Source organism: Eubalaena glacialis, chromosome 2, assembly GCF_028564815.1.
Source record: "Eubalaena glacialis isolate mEubGla1 chromosome 2, mEubGla1.1.hap2.+ XY, whole genome shotgun sequence".
NCBI classification, from domain to species: Eukaryota; Metazoa; Chordata; class Mammalia; order Artiodactyla; family Balaenidae; genus Eubalaena; species Eubalaena glacialis.
The window spans coordinates 5,773,682-5,797,627 of NC_083717.1; the positions used below are offsets into that span (position 1 = coordinate 5,773,682).

Here is a 23,946-nt window from a genome sequence, read left to right on the forward strand (position 1 = left end):
CCTCTAAACTGGTGCTATATGAGATATCTTATATCATCAGGAAAATTCTCCCCTCATCCTGCATACTTCCAACAAGACTGATTAAGGGAAAGCAACCTCCAGTTCTCTGAGTGATAAAGTTCACTATTGCTGTCACCTGAGATGATGTATTTCTAACTCCTGTGTTTCAGTGATATACAGCATATGGTGGAAAACTGAAACTCAGCATATGGTGTAGTTTATGGCAATATAGAATTTTTTATAGAAGCTTAATGGGCTAGGACCCCTCCTACCTCCCTTCCTCCTATATGTCAGTGATCACATTCTCTCCCCCCAATCCTAAACTCTCCATAATTTACCTCCAGGGACCTCATGTATCAAATGGGTCCTTGGACTGTAAGACACATCTCATCAAGCCTGGTTTGCTTCCTGTATCAGACAGTGAGTGGTCTACAGGATGGACCCTGGAGAACACTGCGGGTCCCACCTGAGACTATTTGTAAAGAAGCTGTGCCCCAAAGCCAAAAAGTCCTTTAAGGCCCAGGAACAAAAGAATAAACAAAAAATGCCCAATGGCCAGGAGCAGGAGGCCTGTGAAGGGATCACCTGCTCAGAATGGAAACGTAAGGAACGGTCTTCTCATTTGCTGCCGTGGCACAATACTTGGTTCTTACACGTGTAGGATTATAGCATATGCTGTGATATGTGTATATTTTTTGCTCTTGCCTGGGCCCTGGGGCTCACCATAGTCAAAGCTCACATCAGCATGCTTGGAAAATTATTACATTCTTTCTAAGAACCTACATTCTGTGAAACAGATACTATTCTAGGTACTGAAGAAGTTGTAGACATTAGGAAAACATAAATCCTTCTAGGCTCTCAAAATAGGCCGGCTTCATGACGTCTTCTGTTAATGGGCTTTTACAGATATTTTCTGTGCTGTCATGGGAAAATGATGCAAAGCCAAAACCGCTTTGAGTCCTCTTGGAAACTCAGATTTTTATCTTCATGGATTCACGTTGTGGAAAATAAATGTATTGTCTATAGAAAATAAAAATGAAAGTAGTGATTTTGGAAATTATCTAGCTATTGTTTTGCCTTCATTTATTATAGGAACATTAAATGTTACATGTGGTTAAAGAAAATTAAGAAATTTTTCATCTTGATCTTTATCATCAGTTTGAAAACATTCAGCCAATCAAAACCTGTTTTAAAATATTGTATCATTTTTTTCTTAAGCCTCTTAAAGGAAATATTTTCATCATGAGATATTTTCAAATTATTCCATATTATATGTTATATATTACAGAGGCTAGCAAAAATACCAAAAACCAGAAAACAAACAAAAACACCTGAGAAAGAAGAAGAACCTAGAAAAATGATGACAGGACATCAAATAATTTAAACAGGTTTTTAAAAAATAAGCTATAATAAACCCACCATAAAAATCCTTAAGAAAATCCATGTAGGAAGCCTTGCTTGTCTGGGAACTCTGGGAATAGTTCCTTGAAATGACAAAGCATAAGACCTGGATTGAAATATGGTGTTAGGGAACTATATTCAATATCTTGCAATAAACCATAATGGAAAAGAATATGAAAAAGAATATATATGTGTAATTGGATCACTTTTCTGTACACCAGAAACTAACACAACATTGTAAATCAACTATACTTCAATTTAAAAAAAGGAAAGAAAAGAAAAGAAATACTATGTTAGACAATGAAAGAAAAGTCAGGGATGTATCTGTCAGGATAGGTTATAAGTGGTAACAAACAACCCGAAGGCACAGTAGCTTAACTCAACAAGTTTATTTCTCACTCGTATGAGTGTGTCCAACATGGCCTGGCAAGGAGTCTTCTCTCATCATGGTCACTTAGCTTCCTAGGTTGATGGAAACTCATTTCTACGTTTGCTTCCGTGATCATCACTGCAGTAGAAGGCAGTGTGGCAAACTGAGTAGTAGTTCTTAAAACTTCTTCCAAAAGTAATACGCATGACTCCTGCTTACATTTCTGTGGCCAGAGCATGTCTTAGGCCACATCAGACCTCAAAGTGTGCACGGAAAGACAATCCTAACAAATGTCAGGAAGGCTGAGCGCTGGGATGAGTGGTGGCATGCCCGTGACGACCACAGTGATCTGAAATGTGAATTTCTGGTTATAGCAGTTAAATAAGACTCAAGAGAATTTAGTTCATTCTTTCCTACCATTGGGTTTTTATATTTGTTATTTCTTTTATGAGGAATAACTATTTCCAATTCCTAGTTTTCAAAATCATAATAATAACGATCATTTGTTGGGTCTGTCCTTTTTTTTTGAGCATCTACTGTATGCCAGTTACCATAATTTGGTTTTTACACATTGTTTCACTTAACCTTAGAATAAACTCCATTAAAAAAGAGGGAAACAGACTGTGAGAATGAGAATGAAGCTCTGATTCTAAAACCAGCATTTCTTCCACTCTATTACATTAGCATTCTTCCCATTAATAAAAAATAGATTGATAGTACCACTTGATCTCACAAAAACAACAAGGGAACAGAGTAAATACCCTATTTTTAATGAGACCGAAAAACTAAAGTGTTGCTGAAATGATAAATAAATATCAGTTCAACTTATCCAAACTTTTATGTCAGGTAGATTTAATATGTCCTTGACTGTAAACCCCTGGAAATCCAGGACTGTATCTTACTCATCTTTACATCCCCAGAGCTTACGACACTCCTTGACATATTCTAGTCTCTCAAAAACTTTCCTCTAAACTTTTGAACTGATCAGTAAAATAGTATACTGTTTCTACGTTTCCTATCAAGTGAAACTTGGATGCTGTTGGCCTTTGTCTTGTCTTTTTTTTTTTTGATAAGAACTAAATGTGTAATTTAATGGGAATCCAAATGGAGAACATTATTATTAACAAGGTTCATTTCACAGGTTCAATGATTTTGATGTGGTTTCCTCCACCTCGTGCTCCCAAGACTACCTGGCAGTTTACGATGGTTCTAACATCAGCGATCCCCTTCTTGGCAAGTTCTGTGGTTCCACGCTTCCACCAGGTGTTAAAAGCAGCAGTAGTAGTATGTTCCTGGAGTTCAAGACAGATTCGTTTCAAACAGCAAGAGGTTGGAGGATATCTTTCTGGCAGACATTGGGTAAGAATTTTGCCTGTGTAAATCTATTTTTCATGACTGTTAGTTTTCCGCTGTGTTTATTTTTTTTCACCTGTCTAAAGTTGCTCTTCATTTAAGTTGAGAGGAATATGTCACATAAAATTTTGGTTTTAAAAATTACGTATGGTGTATTTTGAGTAAAAACTAAAAAAATCACTCAACAAATGTGTCTCTCTAGTATTTAAAGACAAAGTCTGTCTACACCACCATCTCAAATGAGACCTGAGTCTCATTTTGTCAACCATGGAAATGGTAGAAGTTAAGCCTATAGGTAGCAAAGTCCAGATCAAGAAAGAAGGCCCTGTAACCTCTGTTGACTTTATCCTTAAAATGGTGAAGAGCCTGGGAGACTTTTAAGTAAAGAGTGCACAGCCCGACTGGACTTCTGGAAAGGTCATAGTGGTAGCAGGGTGGAGAATGGTGGAAGGAAGAAGCTCATCACAGAATTCCAGATGAGAAAGGTTGAAGGCTCAAACTAACACAGTGGGAATAAAAATAGAAGAAGGGTGGAAATCTCAGAGATATTCAGAAGGTAGAATACCTTGGAAGTACAGTGTTGGGAACTTGATGCTTATTACATGAGGACAGGAGTTGAGGATGACTTCTATGGGTGACTTGTTGGATACTGGTGCCTTAGGAGGCTAAGATTTAGGGAAGAAATATTGTATTTGGTTTGGATCATTTTGTGTTGGAGGGCCTATGAGATATCTAAATGGAGAAATAGAGGAGGAAACGGAAGCTTGAGAAGCAACTTGGGCAGAGGAGGTGATCTGGGAGTCATCTAGAGGTAAAAGGAAAAGCTGGGTGAGAGGATCAATCAAAAATAGCACCCCCGTTTATTCCCACTGCTTCTGAAAAATAATTATCTATATAGAATTAACTTGGAACTTTGAATCCTTTAAAACAGCGGTCCCCAACCTTTTTGGCACCAGGGACCGGTTTCGTGGAAGACGATTTTTCCACGGACGGGGGCAGGGGGATGGGTCAGGCGGTAATGCGAGCGATGGGGAGTGACAGATGAAGCTTCACTCGCTCACCCGCCGCTCACCTCCTGCCGTGTGGTCCGGTTCCTAAAAGGCCACGGACCGGTACCGGTCCACGGCCTGCGGGTTGGGGAGCCCGGCCGTATGAGTTAGCCGGTCTGTTCTCTGTTTACCTGTACTCGTAGCATCAGTGGCACAGTCTAAGATAATTTATATTTGACTCTGGGAAGTGTTTCGATTCTTCCATTTGAATGTAGAAGTGAATAATGTTCTGAAAACAAACCACTCACAAAACGAATTGCTTACTGTGAAGACTCAGAGAAACCTGGGAGGGTTTCTACAATAAGAATCCCGACTCACTGTTCAAACTCTTTCTTCCTCTTTACCCCATGCTCTGGCTAACCTTCATCCCTCTGATGGAAAGCAGAGCTCACCTTCACCTACTTGACATTTGGTGTGTGATTTTTCTCATGCATTTCTTGAGGGGAACAATTAGACATTTGTGTTTTGAAGGCTTCCCAATAAAACGCAGATATGGTGCTAATTGTATCAGAAAATCACTTTGCCACCTACCCTACTTAGCTGTATCAACAGTGACTTGAAAGCAAGTCTCATGGGCAGACAGAGAGCATTGCCTTAATGGAATTGCCCAAGTGAAGTGGCATATAAAACACAGAGAGCTATTTTGAAAGAAAAATTAATTTTCCTTTGGAGACTTTTTGCACAAGAGAACTTGTTTATTCGTGCCTTTAGCACAGACTTTAGAATCAAATGACACATAATTGCATAGCTCTTGCTACCTGCTTTCAAGTTGTTTTTCTTTTTCCTAATGTATTCTCACGTGATCATTGAAATCATCTTAAAGCACTCCACACGGCTGTCACCTGCGTGAAAGCTTCCAAGTTAGTCAGTGTTCCCTAGCCTCATTAATTATTACATTTTTCTGAGCTACAAAAAGACATTTTCGGACTTAAGGTGATTTTACTGAACTGAAGTAGCACAGAAGGAAAAATCTTACACTGTCAAAGGCCCTGCTCATCCATAAGCATTGGACACTTTCAGTGAATAACTATTTTCCTCTGGTCACAGTTAGAGAGAGAAGAGGTTTACATGCAGAGAGCAGAAATAGGGTCTCATTCCTTGCCTTGAGTGTGCTACCCCTGCATGCCTCTCACCTCTTCTCCACGTATAAATGCTATTGGCCACTTGGGAATATTTAAGAAGTAATTTTAAGTGATCTTTACTGGTATTTTTTTTCCTGAACAACCGATTGTTATAATTTTGTACTGTTTTGGTCTTACAAACCTTTCAAGACCACCCATATAAATTCACTGATCGTTCTGCATAGCTTTTCAATTTGGTTTGTTTTTTGTTGTTTATGGTGAGGAAAAGGGGAAGAAACAATAAAGAATACGTTGAATTCTAGGGTTTATAGAATCTTTTTCTTACAGATCTATATAAAGCACTTAAACTTGGCTAATAAGATGCACTTTTCCCCTCAGTCTCATCCATTTCAAACTGCCCTGGGTGTCCTGTAAAGAGAGAAAAAACAACTTTAAGGATGGAACAGTGAATTTTAGTTTCCAAAACTGTCACTTTAGCCTGGAAGACAGTATCTTCCCTGAATAAATAAATAAATTGATGTGAAGAGGAGACCATTTTAGTCTGTGACATCTGTTTAGCTTACCTTGACCTAAACACTAGAGCTTTACAAATTTGCTATTTTGATTCCACACTTGACAATACTTTATGTACATCTGCTTTAATTTTTCAGAAGTCAGTAAGGAGCTGGCTCATACAATAATATGATTATTAGATAACTTCTCCTTGGGCATTTGTTTTATTTGTATTGCTAATGGGTCAGAACAAATTTGGGGGAAATATCCCCCTAGTTTGTCGCTAGTGAATTATGTGAAATCAGGTCTCCTCTTTCATGGAACTTCTTCTATGAAGGGCCACCTGCACGGGATGGAAGGTAAGGAGAAAGCAAAGCCAGCACTTCCCGGGAGCTGATACCTACCTGTGAAGTACACCTGCCTTCCCGCTTTCCCCATCACTCCTCTCCTACGTGACTAATTGATCCCCGATAACTGATAACCAGCGAAGTACTCATCCTGGGATCTGTGAAACTCTGAAATTATCTGCAGATCTAAGCATTTTTCTGGAGAGTATGCAACTTTCACCCGATTGTCAGTGGTGTCCATGATCCTGTGAAGTTTAAAAAGCCTTCAGTCCTATGGATTTGGCCAAAGTGGGCAAGCTCCACAGTGCAGAACTAACACTGATGAGTACCCTTTATTCTACCCACTTCTGCTTGCTGAGTTCCTGCCCCTCCTTTACCACCAGAGTCTGCTTCAGCTCTGGCTGTGCTCACCTGTGTCACTCACGGAGCATTTCAGACCTGCAAACGTGTTTTTAAGCCGTCAAAGCCCCCATTTCTTCTTATTGTACTGGTCTCATGCCAGAGTGCCTCTCAGTCAGTCTGTTTTTTTGTTTTTATTATTATTTTTAAAAATTTATTTATTTTATTTTATTTTTTTGGCTGCGTTGGGTCTTTGTTGCAGTGCATGGGCTTCTCACTGTGGTGGCTTCTCTTGTTGTGGAGCACGGTCTCGAGGCATGCGGGCTCAGTAGTTGTGGCATGTGGGCTCAGTAGTTGTGGCTCATGGGCTCAGTAGTTGTGGTTCACAGGCTCAGTAGTTGTGGCACGCGGGCTCAGTAGTTGTGGCTCATGGGCTCAGTAGTTGTGGCTCGTGGGCTCAGTAGTTGTGGCACACGGGCTCAGTAGTTGTGGCTCATGGGCTCAGTAGTTGTGGCATGTGGGCTCAGTAGTTGTAGCATGCAGGTTCAGTAGTTGTGGCTCATGGGCTCAGTAGTTGTGGCTCATGGGCTTAGTTGCTCCACGGCACGTGGGATCTTCCCAGACCAGGGATTGATCCCACGTCCCCTGCATTGGCAGGAGGATTCTCAACCACTGTGCCGCCAGGGAAGCCCCCTTTCCCAGTTCTATTTCTCATGACAGCTTCCCACAGAGACACAGAACCTGAGTTAACCCCCCCCCACCCCCAGGCAGGGGCACTTCCTGTCCTGGGCGCTGCTCGAGGAAATAATAAAGCAGTTATTTCTTACTTGAAGCCGTGCATCTTGGAGGATGGGTGAGAGAGGAAAGAACGTTTATTCATGCAGTTATATTCCAGGCCCAGTCAGTCTGTTTTCGATGTGCTCATCCCATTAGATGTGAAACTTGTAGATACAGGATTAGATCAGGGATTTAAACTATGTTTATTGACTGTGTTGGACCATAGTAACTAAACTTGTTTTCTTAAGTAATGTATCATATAACGCTTTAGCAAAATGTCAAGGTCAAAAACTGAACTTGGCCCAGTTAGTTTTGAGGTCTGTGGGCATTTGGATCAGTGGGCTGTCAAGGAGAAAGTAAAGCATGTCTCCTTCAGGGTGACATGTCCCGGAAGGACAAGGCTGTCAACCTGGAGAAGATGGCGGTCTGAGGGACAAGAGGACGTCAGTGACCAGAGGTTCACGGCTCCAGAGGCTGCAAATCCTGAACACATGACTGAAGCTCCAGCCCCCTGTTGCCCACAGCTCCTGGGCTGAGGATGAGGGCTACTCTCTGTATCCCTCTGCCTGGGGTATTTGCCACATAGAGAATGAGTCAGGTGGCATTAAGGTCAGACTCACAGACCCTTGCTATGAGACAAAGGCAAAAATACCAAAGCACATGTTTAATAAGGACAAAGGTGGGGACATGCCCAAACGGGCAGAGCTGTAGACCAGGGAGCAGGTGATGAGACCAATGGCTCTATTACATCATTTCCTGGTGAGATGCCTTAGAAAAGTCCTATAACTTTGCTGAGCTCAGCTTTTATCCACTAAAAACATTCAGTTTGAAATATTACTACATTCTATCTTTTAAGAATGTGATGGGGATGCAGTAGGTAATTTCTGTAAAGTACCTTAGATGCCGAAGAGAAAGACTGATATGGATCAGAAAGGAATATTGAAGACCTGGATTTCTGTAGGGCTCCATAACCCCCCCCCCACCCTCTCTCTAAGGTGGAGGAGCGGGAGAGAGGGGCCATTATTATCAACAGGACCGCTCCAGGGTGCACTGAAATCTAACCAGCAGACCCTAAAGTACATTTTATAACTTAAAGCCAAAATCAAAAGCTAAATTCCAATAAAATTCCCAGGCCTGGCAGACACCTAGCACGTAACTGTTACTCCATCAATCCATCGATATTGGCTGTGTGAATGAATTAAAGAATAAATGGATAAATTATGCTTACTTTATAATCACATTATATTATGTATAATATGTATATGTTATACATTGTATCTAGATTCGCCTCATTCTCAATATGCAGTCATGGTTCATATAGTTCGGCTATTACTCGGGGTGGTAAATTGGATGACTTCTATCCTTAGAGAATTAGGAGTACAGGGTCAGACTCAACATCCAGGTTGTGTGTCTGGTCTCTGGATTTTTACGTGCCGCCTTAACATCTGGAAACTGTCTCTCAGACATGCTACAGGAAGACAGTTGGCAGTGGTGGGAAGAAGTTGAGGTGGTTGAACAGGAGTTTACTTGTAAGAGGGGATGGAGAAGAAGGAAAGGTACACAGAGAAAGCTGGTGCCAGTTTGGGGCCCCAAAGATGGAAAATATAACCACAGCAAACGGAGGAAAATGTAACAACATATCAAATTCAGACTTCTGCTTCTACTTATTTTTAAATTTCACAGTTTTGGTGTTAAGTTTGGACACCAAAGGGGCATTCTAAAGTTCTGTAGCTAAACATTAAAAAAATAAACTTAAAAACATTCAATGACACTAAATATCGATGTGTCTATGTCTCTATTGTGCTTCCTAGCAGCCTGATGTTAGCTGCCGGACGACATTACTTTTAAAAGTACAATTGCAGGAAGATAGTTGAATTATAAAGTGAATTAATTTGCTAAGTCATTGCTCAAATAACCCTCAGTTTAGCAAAAATGGGGATATTACTCGAAAGCAGTGTTGTCTGTCTGTTCTCTTAATGTCATTTGCTCCCTCTAATGAAGTCTGACAATGAGATGAGCTGAAATTGTAAACCCATTTGCAGAAAACTAGACTAAGCTTATTTCCGCTCTTTTTAAGTCTTGTAACTTTCACTGCTGATTAGGCATCCCTTGGGAGATGATGCCAAAGACAAAGTTATCTGCAGTTTCTCCTTTGTGGGTTTTATGGACAAGGGTTTTTTGCTGAGCTGAGAATGTGGGAATGCGGTAAAGAAACTAACAAATGCTTAGTTCACCAAAACCTTACAAAAGCAAGTAGGCAGGAGTAAAATTCCAGATCAGCCAAAAAAAAAAAAAAAGAAAAGGTTTTTATTAAAATGTATTCCAATATCAGTCTGTGCTCTAACCCACTCACCCCCTCCTTAAATGACCAGATTGCTGCCCCTGGTCTTGAAGGATAGGGTTGTCATTGGGAAAATGAAACCAGATGGTATTGTGAAGACCAAGCTAAGTGATAAAATTGAGTTAGTGGTAAATTATAAGATAACACTTTGAAAAACATTGAAATAAACGAGAAGCTGGGAAGCAATTATTCTGCATAACCTAAACAACACCAGCCCTCCTAAAAATGCAACTCATCCAACAACTGGATGTTTAGGATTAAATTATTTATAAGCATAGATTCCCTGTAAAAATCATTATCCTTATTCATCGGGCCTGGCTTCAATGTAGTGTTTCCAGCAGCATAAAAGCAGACTGTCATGTTTATGCCTGGTCAGCATTAAACACTGAAAAAAATTCTTTACTTGTAAACAGTTGTTCAGAGATAAAACATTATCAGGGACTGTATTCTTCTCTTTGTTCTGAGATGTGAAAAATCTGCTACCTTTGTGTGGTAGCTTTAATTTCAGTTCACACCCAGGAGAAGATGTCAAGGATGACCAAGGCATACAGATAATGACCTCCTGTCACTGAGCTTCTACGGGAGGGGCTTTGCATGGATTTTCTCATCTAATCCTCACAACTACCCCTGAGATGGGGATTATCCCATTTTACAATGGAGGAACAAAGAAGTTAGGAGATTAGGTAATTTGCTTGCAGTCAAAGGGTTTATAAGAGGTAAAGCCAAGCTTGGAATCAGGTAGGACTATCTCCCAAATTCATCCTTTTCCTAAAATGCCCACATCGCTTTTGTAGAGATCAGTGAACACACTCAGGACGATGAGGGATTCTGGGGGTGAGTTTTCTCAAAGGCAAGTCATTTCTTTTCTAACTCTTTGGGGAGATAGAGCTACTTTTCTCCATTCTCATCTTCTCCTTTGACACTGCCTGCTTTCCAGTTTGTACCTAGTCCTAAATAGTGTATTTAATTTACTATTACTATATAAATATTGCACATAACTGCAGCAGTCACTATTTCCTCCTTCCCGTAAGGAAAGGAAAAAGATATTTTTTAGTAAAATATACTATTTATAAATAATATATCATAGCATAATTATATATTTATAGTATACTTATATTTATGATACAAATATATTTTATATATTATAAACATAATATACATAAAATATATTTCTTTAGTATTTATATTTTAAGTAACATTTATATTTACAAATAATTTATATATATATGCATACATATACACATACAGTAAAAGCCCATTTTCTTTCCGATGTAGACAGACAAATGTCACATCTATCCTCACAGCTTTGCATGGCATAATGGTAAAGAATTAGCACAATTATGTGGAGTATAATTCCACTGGAACATAAGGGTAATAAATTTCTGTATAACAAAAATCTCTAACCCCAAATGATGGCCTCCAATTTAGTAAAATTTCTTAAAATTCTATCAAAATTAAGGAATTTGGGCATTTATTTTTATGTTGTAATCCTGATTGGCATTCTCATATATTTTAGTTTACAAATTGGGGAACTGAGTCACACAGAAATTAAGTGACTTGCCCAGGGTCTCTTAGCAAGTCTTGAGCAGAACTGGGAAAATAATCCCTGTCTCCATTAAATCACACTGCCACCAGAGTCATAAAATTTAAATATCAATAGCACAATGTGCAACCTAATATATTAACGAGAACAACAAAACAATTCCACGCCCTTGTTTATATTATTAAAAACTATTGGATACTCTGGTTTGATGAATTTCATAATTTTTCTAATGCAACCTATTTTATGACCATTGAATAGCACATTGCTATTAATCCTGCTCTCTAAGTAGAACATTTTCTAATTTTTGCTAACTTTTGACTTTGTAATTGTCAATGATGAGAGAAAGTCATTCTTCTATATAGTGTGCTGCACATTAGAGTGTCTGGAATTTTATAAATTTTAAAATTTGCTCTGCCTTCTGAAATCCAACACTCAGAGATTAGATTTTCTTAAGTAACAGACCTAACATCATTTATAATTGCAAATTTTTAGCTAAACAAGCATTTTCCTACCAAAAAAAAAAAAAAAAGCTACCCCTTTGGCAGTGTTTTAAATCTTTTGGTGATATTTTTTTTGTTGTTCTGCTGATTGTTTCTTCACAATCAAATATGCCACAAAAGTCAAATAACTAGCTTTGAAACAGGTTAATACATAGGACCAAAAACTTGGTCCTATGCCTGTATATATATATATAAATATATATATATATACACGTATACAGACATATATATATAGGCATACATACACATGCACACGTACATAATATGTTTATCACATAGTAACAACTTTATAAATCAAGAAATATATTTAATCCCAAGAATTCCCTTATAAACTTAGACTAGAAAGCAGAGATCCATCCAGTAAGAACTATCTATATATTTTCTATGCTTTCCTTAATTGCTTATTCAGCAGTATTCACCAGCCACTTAACCATGCAGGCAGTGATCTTTTCTCTGGGGATACGAAGACGAATTCAACAAGATCCCTATTTTTGAGACGCTTACTCAATAGTCAGCAAATAATTGTAAATTCTGATAAATGCTTTTGTCAGAAGTATGTGCAGAGGACAGCAGAGGCAGAAGCGATCTGAAGTACTTCGGCGTTGAGTAAAATAAAAAGGACAGGAAAAAAAAGTTCGAGAAAGCACTGCAGGGAATGTGAACCGTGAATTGTAGCTAGTGGCTTGTCAATGTAACGCAAGCTCTGGGGATAGACTTTCTAGGTTCAAACTCAGTCCTGACACATCCCAACAAGTTTGACCTTGGACAATTACTTACCCTCTTGATTTTCTCATCTGTAAAAGGGGCCCACTAATAGTAACTACCTCATAGGGTTGTGGGGAAGATTAAACTAGAACATTCCCTGACACTCTTTTAGCACGCACTAAATTTTAGCTATAACTAATACTCACTCGGAAGGCCGAGAAAGCCTTCGTTGGGAAAGCAGGCATTTTATGGAGAAGAAAAAGCATGTGCAAAGTTGCAGAGGCATATCCCATTTCAGAGGCCACAGACCGGCCTGCACATTGTTACTACTGCTTTGGGTTGTCAGGCAGAGAGCAGTAGGGACTGAAACTGGAGAGACAGGAGGGGGTGGACGAGGTGGGCTCTGCATCGGTTGCGGATGGAACCCTTAATCGTTTGGAGGCTGCAGAGTACTATGATCTACTCAGATGTGGTGCAGGAAGCACATGCTAGCACCTGTGAGGATGATGTTTTGAAGTAGGGGCAGCATTTTAGACAGAGAAAAATTGGGAAAGTATTGCCATCATTTAGGCAGGGGATGAGAGCAGCGACAGTGTGAAAATAAAGAAGGAAATTGAAAGGAGAAACACGTAAGATGCAGAATCAAGAGGACACAGTAGTCTTTGAACAATGAATTGAGGGAAAAGGAAAACATGATGACCCTAAGGTTTCTGGACAGTATCCTGTGATCCCACTATCTAAATGTAAATTTACGGGAGAGGACCAGGTTTCATAGGAGAAAATAATAATGTTTGGTTTTGGTGCGGAATATTTGGTGCCTTTAAGTCATCCAGCTAATGTTCAGTAGGTAGATACAAGAATTAGAAGCTCAGTAGAGAGATCAGGGCTGGAATTTTGGTCTTATTTTACTTAGAGACAATGTAATGTGTAGCACATAAACATTTAAAATTATTATATCTTCCTGGTGAATTTGGTGAATTGACTCATGTTATTCTGCAAGGTATTTTTTTTTTTTTTTTTTTTTGCTTGAATGTCCACTTTTTCCAATTTAGTATATAGCTTTCCTAGCTTTCTTTCAGTTCATGGTATATTTTTCAATCTCTCCACTTTCAACATTTCTCTACCCCAAAGAATGTATTTGGGTTTTGTTTTACTTTGTCTTTCAGTTGGAGATTGGACCATGTTACTAATAAAATTACTAACATTACTGGATTTAAATAGACCACCGTATTGTTTTCCGTTTGTTCCATATGTTCTTATGTTTCTTTAGCCATCTTTGTGGTTTTGCCTTTTCTGAATTAATCAATTATCATTCTCTTTTAAAATTCATTACTGTCCGGGCGGCAGGCCAGGCGGCCGCAGAGGTCACCTGTGCTGGGCTGCGCGTGGCAAGGTTCCAGCGCCTCCGCGGAGCATCGCGGGTCTGGGGAGGGGCGGCGGCGGCCCTGAAGCCTCGAGAACACGGCTAGGCAGCAGTCGTTCAACGGGGAGCTGGCCTGCTGGCAACTAGGGGCCCGCTGGGGTCTCGGTTCTCGGCTGGCCCCGGAGCACGAGGTTGCCGGGCCGGGGACGGCAGCAGGTAGGAGTGAGCCGCGGGTGCGGTGACGAGCAGGGAAGGGAGGACACTGGCTGTTGGCCTGTAAACCTAGGCAAGAAGGAGCAGCCGACACAATCCAGACCAGGGCCCGTGGGCCCAGCTCGGTCCTGGGCGGCCGGTCGGTGGAACAGACCCGCAGGTGTGGCTGTTGTCGCTCTAGGACTGGCTTCGGGACAGATCCTGCCGATGAGGCCAGGGCGCCGTCCTCAGTTCCCCGGGAGAGTGGAGTGGAGCCCGGGGGGGCATGTGCGACTCAGCACGGTGGCCACGCACATCCAGGCTGCCGGCGAGGGCGGTGGGGAGCCCGGGGAAGTGGTGGCCTTGGGAGTGTCCTCTGATGGAAGAGAACCTGCAGGCTTATCAGATAACTTTGGTGTGGAACGTTGGTGTGCTGAAAAGCAGTTCTGTGTGCTTTCCCCCCTGGTGGGGATCAGCAGTGCTGAGGCAGCAGGCGTGACACAGAAGTGTGAGCAGAGACCGTCTGGAATCCCCAGACTCCAGGGAAACTAAAGGTGACAGCCAGCCTAGTGAAGAGGACAGGAGTTGGGGGCCGGTGGCGGTGGGGCAGGAAGGCGCCCAACGGCAGCGTGGCCCATCTGCGGTGGCAGCAGCCCAGCAGGCGCCCCTCGTCTCAGGGCCCTAATCCTGGCTCCAGCCGGCTGGTCGGGGGAGCTGCAAGGTCTTCTGGGCGAGCAGAGCCCCCAGTCCTGAGCTGCTCTTCTCTGTGTTTGGTCATCTCCTCCCATCCAAGGGGAGAAATCTAGATGAGGATTAAGAATCAGTGCTTTAAGAATGTGGATCTCGTAGCTGAAGCCTTGGAACACGTGTTTTCAGCACAAGGTGTTAAAGTGAAGGGAGGGATTTAACGCCTTTTCAAGGAGGGTGTCTCCATGTGGGCAGAACTAGAGAATAAATGGGTCTTGAATAAAGAAAACAAAAATAAATAAATAAAAATCATTACTTATATATTCAGTTACTCTTAGTTACTACCTTAGGGATTATAACATTCACCCTTGACTCATTAGAATCTAATTTAAAACTAGTCCTTTTACCATATCATGATAAATGCAACATTTTAACTCCATTAATCCACTTCCTGTCTTCTGTGCTGTTAATATCAATTATTTAAATTCTACATATGTTTTAAGCATATAAAATGTTTTTATTGTTTCAGTTAGTAATTATGTATATTTACCATTGCTTTTGTTCTTTCTTCCTGAATTTCTATGCTTCCATCTGAGATCAGTTTATTTCTTTTTGAAGAACTCCCTTTAGTGTTTTTTTTTTAAATTTATTTACTGCAAATCTTCTAGTAAAAATGTCTTTTGGTTTTTGTTTTTCTGAAAATGGCTTTATTCTGTCTTAAATTTTGTGGGATTTTTTTCTCTGAATACAGAATTCTAGCTTGGCAATTATTTCCATTCAGCACTTTAAGATGCTATTTCATTGTCATCTGTGTTCTATCATCTTGGTTAGAAAGTCCTTGTGGAGTACTTTCTGTGCTATCCATACTTGGGACACCCTCACCCTGGTCATTCCATTGTGGAGTGTGGTATTCTACAATGAGCTATCACTCGTGTGTGTGTGTGTGTGTGTGTGTGTGTGTGTGTGTGTGTATTTTAGCCATTCTGATAGAAATGTATTAATATCTCATTATGGTTTTAATTTATATTTCCCTAATGGTGAACAATTTTCATGTGTTTTTTTGGTCATATGTATATCCTCTTTGGTGAAATATATGTTCATAATTTTTTCCCATTTTTTAAATTGGATTACTTGTTTTTCCACAATTGGGTTTTGAGAGTTCTTCATATATTCTCAATAGTAGTCCTTTTCCAGGTACATGGTCTGCAAATATTTTCTCCCAGTCCATAGCTTGCCTTTTTGTCCTCTTAACAGGGCCTTTCTTAGAACAAAAGTTTTTAATTTTGATGAAGTCCAGCATATCAGTTTCTCCTTTTATGTATAGTGTTTTGATAACAAGGCTAAGAACTCTACCTATCCGGAGGTCTCAAAGATTTTCTACTTCGATTTCTTCTAAAAGTTTTATGGTTTTACATTTTTCATTTATGTTTATGATCCATTTTGAACTAATTTTTGTTCAAGGTCTGAGGTTTAGGTTGGACCTAATTTTTGCTCCTGGATGTCCAATTTCTCTATCACCATTTGTTGAAAGACTATCCTTCCTCCATTGAATTGCTTTTGCATCTTTGTAAATAATCACTTGGACATATTTGTGTGGACGTATTTCTGGGTTCTTTATTCTTTTCCATTGATCTGTTTGTCTAACACTCCACGAATATCATACTATCTGGATTACTATAGCTGTATAGTAATAGGTAGATTGATCCTTTCCGGCTTATTCTTCTTTGTCAAGATTGTTTTAACTGTTCAAGAGCCTGTGACTTTCTATGTAAATTTTAAAATAAGTTGTTTGTTTGTTTTTGTTTTGGTTGGTTGGTTGGTTTTTATTAAGACTTTATTTTTTACAGCAGTTTTAGATTTATAGCAAAATCGAGGGGAAGGTACAGAGATTCCCCTTATGCCCTCCCCCATTACGTGCACAGCCTCCACCATTGACCACATCCCCACCAGAGTGAGACATTTGTTACAACTGATGATGTGCAGTGAAGCATCATAACCACCCAACAGCCATAGTTTGCGTCACAGTTCACTCCTGGTGTTGTACATTCAATGGATTTGGACAAATGTGTAATGACATGTATCCATCATTATGGTATCTTACAGAGTATTTTCACTGCCCTAAGAATCCTCTGTACTCAGGCTGTTCATGCCTCCCTCCCTCCCCGCAACCCCTGGCGACCACTGATTCTTTTACTGTCTCATTAGTTTTGCCTTTTCCAGAATGTCATCTAGTTGGAATTGTACAGTATGTAGCCTTTTCACATTGGCTTCTTTCACTTAGTAATATGCATTGAGTTGCTTCCATGTCTTTTCATGACTTGATAGTTCATTTTCTAGCCCTGAATAATATTCTATTGTCTTGATGTACCACAGTTTTAAAATAAGCTTTTTGACGTCAACAGAAAAATCTTGCTGGGGCTTTGGTAGGAACTACAATTAAAGCTGTGCATCATCTGGGAAATAACTGACATCTTCACTAGAATGAGTCTTCCAGTCTGTGAATACATGTGTCTCACCATTTATTTAGGTCTTTAATTTCTTTCATCGCTTTGTAATTTTCAGCACACAAGTTCTGTATACATTTCAGTAAGTGTATACCTAAGTATTTTATTTTCTTTAGAGCAATTGTGTTTTTAACTTTGGTTTCCACATGTGCATTGTTAGTTTATAGAAATGTGATTGATTTTTGTGCCTTGTTCTTCTATCCTGAGTTCTTGCTGAACTCATTTGTTAATCTAGGAATTTTTATGTAGATTCCTTGGGATTTTCTGCATCTGCAGATAGTGGCAATTTTATTCCTTCCTCTCCAGTCTGTATTTTTTTCTTGTCTATTACAATGGCAAGAGTTTCCAATACTTTGTTGAATAAGAGTGGTGAGAAAAATATCCTTGCCTTGTTCCTAACCTTAGGAGGAAAGCATTTAGTTTTTCACCATTAAGTATCATGTGAGCTGTATGGTTTTTGTAGATGCTCTTTATCAAGTTGAGAAAATTCCCTTTTATTCCTAGTTTGCTGAGAGTTTATGTCATGATGTGTGTTGGATTTTGTCAAATCCTTTTCTTGCATCAGTTGCCATGATTATATCATTATATATTGCTTAATAAGTCATTTTTAAAATTTCAAAGTTGGTGAGAATGATTTTCATGAAACGCCCTAAGACTATTAATGCATACATAGGGTGTTTTCAGTAATACCAAAATAATGCAAAATAAATTAAAAGTTAATTATATAATTTTCCTTATCCTAAGTTCTTTATACATTGCATTGCTCTTTTACTTGTGACTATAGCTACTGATTAACTGCTGAAATTACCTTTCTTTTAGTATTTCAGTTTTATGCTTCCCAAATATTACCAGACTAAGTATACATTCTAAGTTAAATTAGGCTGGGTCTCAAATTAGGATGTCTAAAGTGAGGCAAATTGAGTGAAATTACTGAAAACAAACAGAAAAACATAACTCAGGTTACAAAAACCGTTAAGAATTTTTTTTCTTGCAGATATAAATATGACACTTAAAAGGTGGTGCATGTTCAAGGTTAGGGAGTAGAGAATAATAACTCCAATGCACTTTTAGCCAAAAAGACAGGACATGTTCCTCTGAAGCTTAGTTGAACTTTTTAAATGAATTCACTGTTTTAGGGCAGTTGTCTACTGCAGCTTTGAAAATCACAACAAGATTTACTCAAAGAAAGGATTATGGAACTCCCATTTCCCTAAGGCACCAGCCTTAAATGCATTTGTGTTCTGTTTCCTGTGCTTCAGTGCTGCTTCCTTCAACTACATTCAACTACAGCCTGAAGCCCTAGCTGGCTCACTGGGGAACAGGAAAATGCCTGGAGTCAGGCCGATTGTTATCTGAAAGTACAGCTAGCCAGCCGCCATCTGTCCAAGTAGTGGTTGTCCAGAGATGGATAGAGATCCTATCCAGAAGACCTCCATAAAATGTCAGCCCCCTGTAATGTCAGCTGCAGAAATGTCAATTCTCAAGATAATTATTTAGAAATGTATCTGACCCCACTGAAGCCTTCAAGATGTTTTCTCTTACATGATAGAGCTATTTCTTACTATCAGATTTATTCTGGCTTGAGCCTCACTCTGAAGATTCATAATTGGAGGGAGATAATTTAGGATTCAGTTACTGATTTTTAATTAAGGAGATACTGACCCAGATCTCAGTGCTTCCTGTGGGTTTATATTTGCAATATTTCTTCAGCCAAACATTTGCTTTCTCTGTAGACACAGCTCTTTTGTAGGAAGTGTTTCTTCTTTGGTTAGATGGTTAGCGTGACATTGGTTCTCTGGCACAGGGACTGTCTTACAGAGTGCTTCTGATACAACTTGACTGATGAGGAAGGTGCTGATGGACGGGAGTTGGCTGGATGGTAGAAAAATGTGTAGTAACAGGGAGATGATGGATTTGTGATGCTAAGGAGCACGTCAACGTGAAGGTCACAGGCTAGCTCAAAAAAAGGAATTTTAAAATAGCAACATAGTCAACACATATAAGAAACGATTTCATAGTCATAGAGTTCTCCCTTTTCCTTCCCTTATATCCTGCTGTTGTTGAAATATAGAAATAGTAATGTGGCAATAGCACCTTTTGGTAAAGAACCCTTCTTTTGCTAATATTCATCTTTATAGCCCCCCAGACATATATATACATTTCCATTTTGCCTTAGGAGGGGCAGAAGCACAGAGCAGTTACCCTATGTTTAAATATTAAAGTGGGAGAATAGGAGCAATTATAACCAGTTCCTGTACCACACGAACCCCAAAAGATGTTCACTCATGCAATGTTGTGTTTACTTCAATTATTTGACTATTTATTCATATAATATTATTCATATAGAATATGAGTTGTATAATTCACTCATATAATGTTATATTTACTTCAGTTATTTGACTATTTTAGCCAGGATTATCTGATGATAATTTTAGTTCTCCATTTTTTATTTTACTCTGTATGTATATTTTATGAGTTCATCAATGCGCTCTATTATAGTTTGATAATTCAAAAAAGCTATTTTTGTATTTGTCAGCTATTGCCACAATAATGCTGTATAACAAACGATCCAAAATGCAGTGACTTATACCTGGAATATTATTTTTATCACTTATGGGTCAGCAGGCCAGTTTGCCTGCCTGTTCCAGGATGCAGGTTGACTGTGCTTGGCCTACAGTACAGCCTGGAGTCAGGTCTGCTCTCCACGCAGGTACCCAGGGTGTGAGCTCTTGGTGGATCACAGGAGGACAAAACTCCAAGCCAAAAAACATAAGCACATTTAAGGCCTCTTCCTACTCCATGACCATTAATATTCCATTGTCTCAAGCAAGTCATATGGTGAAACCTAACATCAAGTGACAGAAAATATACAGTAAGTCCCCTACATATGAATGAGCTCTGTTCCGAGAATGCATTCGTAAGTCCAATTTGTAAGTCCAACAAAGTTAGCCTAGGTACCCAACTAACACAATCAGCTATATAGTACTCTGCTGTAATAGGTTTATAATACTTTTCACACAAATAATACATAAAAAACAAACACAAAAAATGAAACATCTTTAATCTTACAGTACAGTCCCTTGAAAAGTACAGTAGTACAGTACAACAGCTGGCGTCCAGGGGCTGGCATTGAGTGAAAGGCAAGAAGAGTTACTGACTGGAGGAGGGAGGGGAGGTGGGAGATGGTAGAGCTGAAGGATCTCAGCAATAGGAGATGGAGGGCAAGCTGCAATTTCACTCACACCTGACGTTGATGGAATGCACGTTCGCATCTTTGAAAGTTCGCAACTTGAAGGTTCATATGTAGGGGACTTACTGTACTCTGTCCATTCTAGGGCCCTGCAAAGAGAGATTCTGAAAAGTTAGGAATCGTGCAGTCTCCCACTCAGTCTATGCCAGTGCACACCAGCGATCTGCGGATCCTTGCTCTGGGTTTCCTGAAGGGAGGGTGTCTCTGTCTTAGGGCGTTAGTAGCAGTAGTACCAATAATAGCTGCAGCAGTAGTCTTGTCTAATAAGTGTGTACAATGGCACTCTCGGTGCCCAGTACAACTGTCATTCTGCCCTTATTAACTTATTAGCAACAATTAATAAGCAAGTGGTGATAAAATATATAGCTTGAATTTTTAAAGATAGCATTTAGTTTTTGCAGCTGATGCGTTAGTAGAATAAAGCCCAGCGGTCTGGTTTTCCTACATGCAGACCTCCAGCTCTGCACTGCCCCTTGCCTCCGCCAGCCTGGACCACAGCGGTGTCCTTGGGCCTGGCTTCATCTCCTCCAGTCCCTCCCTTATGTGTAAACGTGACCACCAGATGCATCTCTAGGTCAGACTTGACGAGAAAGTGCATTCATTCTGACCCTACCACTCCTCTGATCAAAAACCTTTCTACCCGGAGAATAAAGTCTAAAGGTCAAATTCTATACATGTAAATTCTTGTCCATTTAACCTTTGGTTACGAGGTCTTTCAACTTGGACTTGCCAATACCAGGCAAGTCTACATGGTCTTGTCCTATTTATCCTTTAAGATGCAGATCAACTGTCACCTCCGCCTTGAACATTCTAGATCCTCTTAGCCTGAAGTAATAATCTCCCCTTCTTGCAAAACTCACAAGACTTTTACTGCCTCTTTTGTGGCACCCATCATTTTCTAAATTGTATCATTATTGTTGATTTATGACTTATCACTGCTCTTGGACTACCATTCATCTTCTCCCATCTCAGTACTAAATATAAAAATAGATAACTAGTAAGAACCTACTGTATAGCACAGAGAACTCTAATCAATACTTGCTAATGACCTATATTGGAACAGAATCTAAAAAAGAGTGGATATGTGGATATGTATAACTGATTCACTTTGCTGTACAGCAGAAACTAACACAACATTGTAAATCAACTATACTCCAATAAAAATTAATTTAAAAAATACTAAATATATTTCCTTGGCAATATTTAATAGATAAATAATTTTCTCAATTCATTAATACCCTGAGTAATTGTTCTTCCCTGCTAGGCATGTCAATAAGCTTAAGTGGTTGCCTTAGGTAACAATCAGTCCACACTGGAGTGAAAACTGTGCAAACCCCACTTCTTTCTTCATTTTGCAGGCCTGTTTCATAGGAGCAGAGTGATTAGCATTGCTTTGGTTTCATAATAATTTTGTTCTAGATGCCATCTATGGATATATCAGGGACTGGGCCTTTGGAAGCATTTCAACTCCAGGAAACATCGGACTGTGCAAATACTCTGTAGTTTTACTTGACTTAGAAGCTATGACAGGGTAGCCTGACCTCCTAAATAAGGCACCTATCCTGGAAAACGCTCCGCGCATTTGATATCCTTTGCATCCGAGGTCGGCAGCCATTGTTTGCCTTTCCTGCCAAGAGCGAAGTCCTGAATCATAGCGCCCCCTAATGTTGAAAGCAACCCTTTCACTTTTAACAGATCAAATAAATGGAATGAGACTGTCAGTGAGTTTGACTGCGGAACTTGTAATGATGCACATTTGTGTAGAATGCAAGCTTTATGAAAACTCTTTTGAACACCTATTTCATCTCTATTCCTACCAGGGCTGTTCTGAGCCTAATTCATCCTCATGTATTTCTTTTGAAATTGTCAGTGAAAAGTTTTTCTTCCTTTCCAAGGCATCACCTTAGGCTGTGGAGTGGAAGAAACTAAATCCCGTGCTCTGAGGAGTTTGTGCCATATTTTTTTTCATAATTGAGTATTGAGAGTATTCTTTATCTCTCTTTTGTATTTTTATTCTGAATTTCAGAGTTTTCATTTCAAAGTAGATATTTTTCTCCAATAAAGTTCCTCTTCTTCAGCTTCCCCTTATTTTTGGAAAAGAAAAAATTCAAATATAGAGTACAGTTCAATATAAAGTGGATTGTAGTGTTATATGCCTCTCAGTCTCTTTCTACCAGATTATTTAAATAAAAGATTTGTTGGGAGCCAGTGTTCTTGGGATGTTGGGTAAAGTCTTCTTAAATTCAGTTTTCAGTCTGATAGTGTTCATAAAAGCAGAACATAAAGGTAAAACGGGTTCACAGTTTCCATCAGTTTTGTTATGCAAAATACTTTATTTTGTATAAAATCGGATGTTTCAAGGATAGAAAAAGCTCCAATAAATCACATCAAGAGTTCCAAAAATGCATATAGAACCCTATCTGTTTACCCACTTTTCTAGGCAACTAGATGTGAGCTGGTAGAGATTGATGGATTGGTGGTTGAAGAGGAAATAATAGCGCAGAAACTAAGGTGAGGGGCAGCCACGCTTGCATAAGCTCAGTGGAGCCCAGTGAGCAGTCTGATAATGTTCATCAAAGTGTGTTGGACTTCCCTGGTGGCGCAGTGGTTGAGAATCTGCCTGCCAATGCAGGGGACACGGGTTCGAGCCCTGGTCTGGGAAGATCCCACATGCCGTGGAGCAACTAGGCCCATGAGCCACAACTACTGAGCCTGCGCATCTGGAGCCTGTGCTGTGTAACAAGAGAGGCCGTGACAGTGAGAGGCCCGCACACCGCGATGAAGAGTGGCCCCCGCTTGCCACAACTAGAGAAAGCCCTCGCACAGAAACGAAGACCCAACACAGCCAAAAATAAATAAATAAATAAATAAATAAAATCCACCTTCCTGATGAGGTAGATTAAGCAATGTTTATTAAAAAAAAAAAAAGTGTGACAGAAAAAAGAAACGATATGATTTTTTAAAACCCTCCACATAAAATTTCAGTTCCATTCTCTTTGCTCTGCATCGTGATGTGTCTTTTTTTTTTTTTAACACAGGGCCTCAGCAAGGATGTGGTGGTTATCTGACAGATTCAGATCATACCTTTGCCTCTCCTGATTCTGATTCGAATGGCAGATATGACAAGAATTTAAACTGCATATGGTTCATGACTGCCCCTGTAAACAAGCTAATTAGACTCACCTTCAACACATTCGCTCTGGAGGCAGCAACTAGTTTGCAAAGATGCATTTATGATTACGTCAAGGTAAGGCTATTATGTTTCTTAACAGAGTCTTCTAATACAGACTTTTTCATGGTATATTCCAGTTTATACCACACAGGAAGTCCTGAAAGTTGTGAGTGTTGCTAATTTTTAAAATCACCTTTTCTTCAATGATATAACGTATCATATTGCAGATGCTCTATCTTCACATCAAAATAATCTTTAATACAAATGACTCAAAATTTTTGTGCAGCTTCTAACATTAGCTTTAAGATTTACTGTTCCTCCAAGCCTTGTCAAGAGATGATCTATGGGAAGATGGGTTGTGTGGAAAGAGATACTCAAAGGATCTTTGGCAAAGTCTAAAATAAATGACAGTGTCTATATGCAAATCATCACTCCTTACTTTATCTTCAAAGTTTGTATATTTACTTATATTACTTTTA

The 23,946-nt window shown here is 39.5% G+C and overlaps 1 protein-coding gene across 1 annotated transcript in view; it reads left to right on the top strand.

Annotated features, from left to right (window-relative positions):
* Positions 1-23,946, top strand: part of CUBN (cubilin) — a 266,365-nt gene that overhangs the window by 221,250 nt on the left and 21,169 nt on the right. The window contains exons 59-60 of the mRNA XM_061178156.1: positions 2,913-3,130; positions 23,334-23,542. Coding sequence (XP_061034139.1) covers positions 2,913-3,130; positions 23,334-23,542 — 427 coding nt within the window. The remainder of the gene's footprint in view (positions 1-2,912; positions 3,131-23,333; positions 23,543-23,946) is intronic.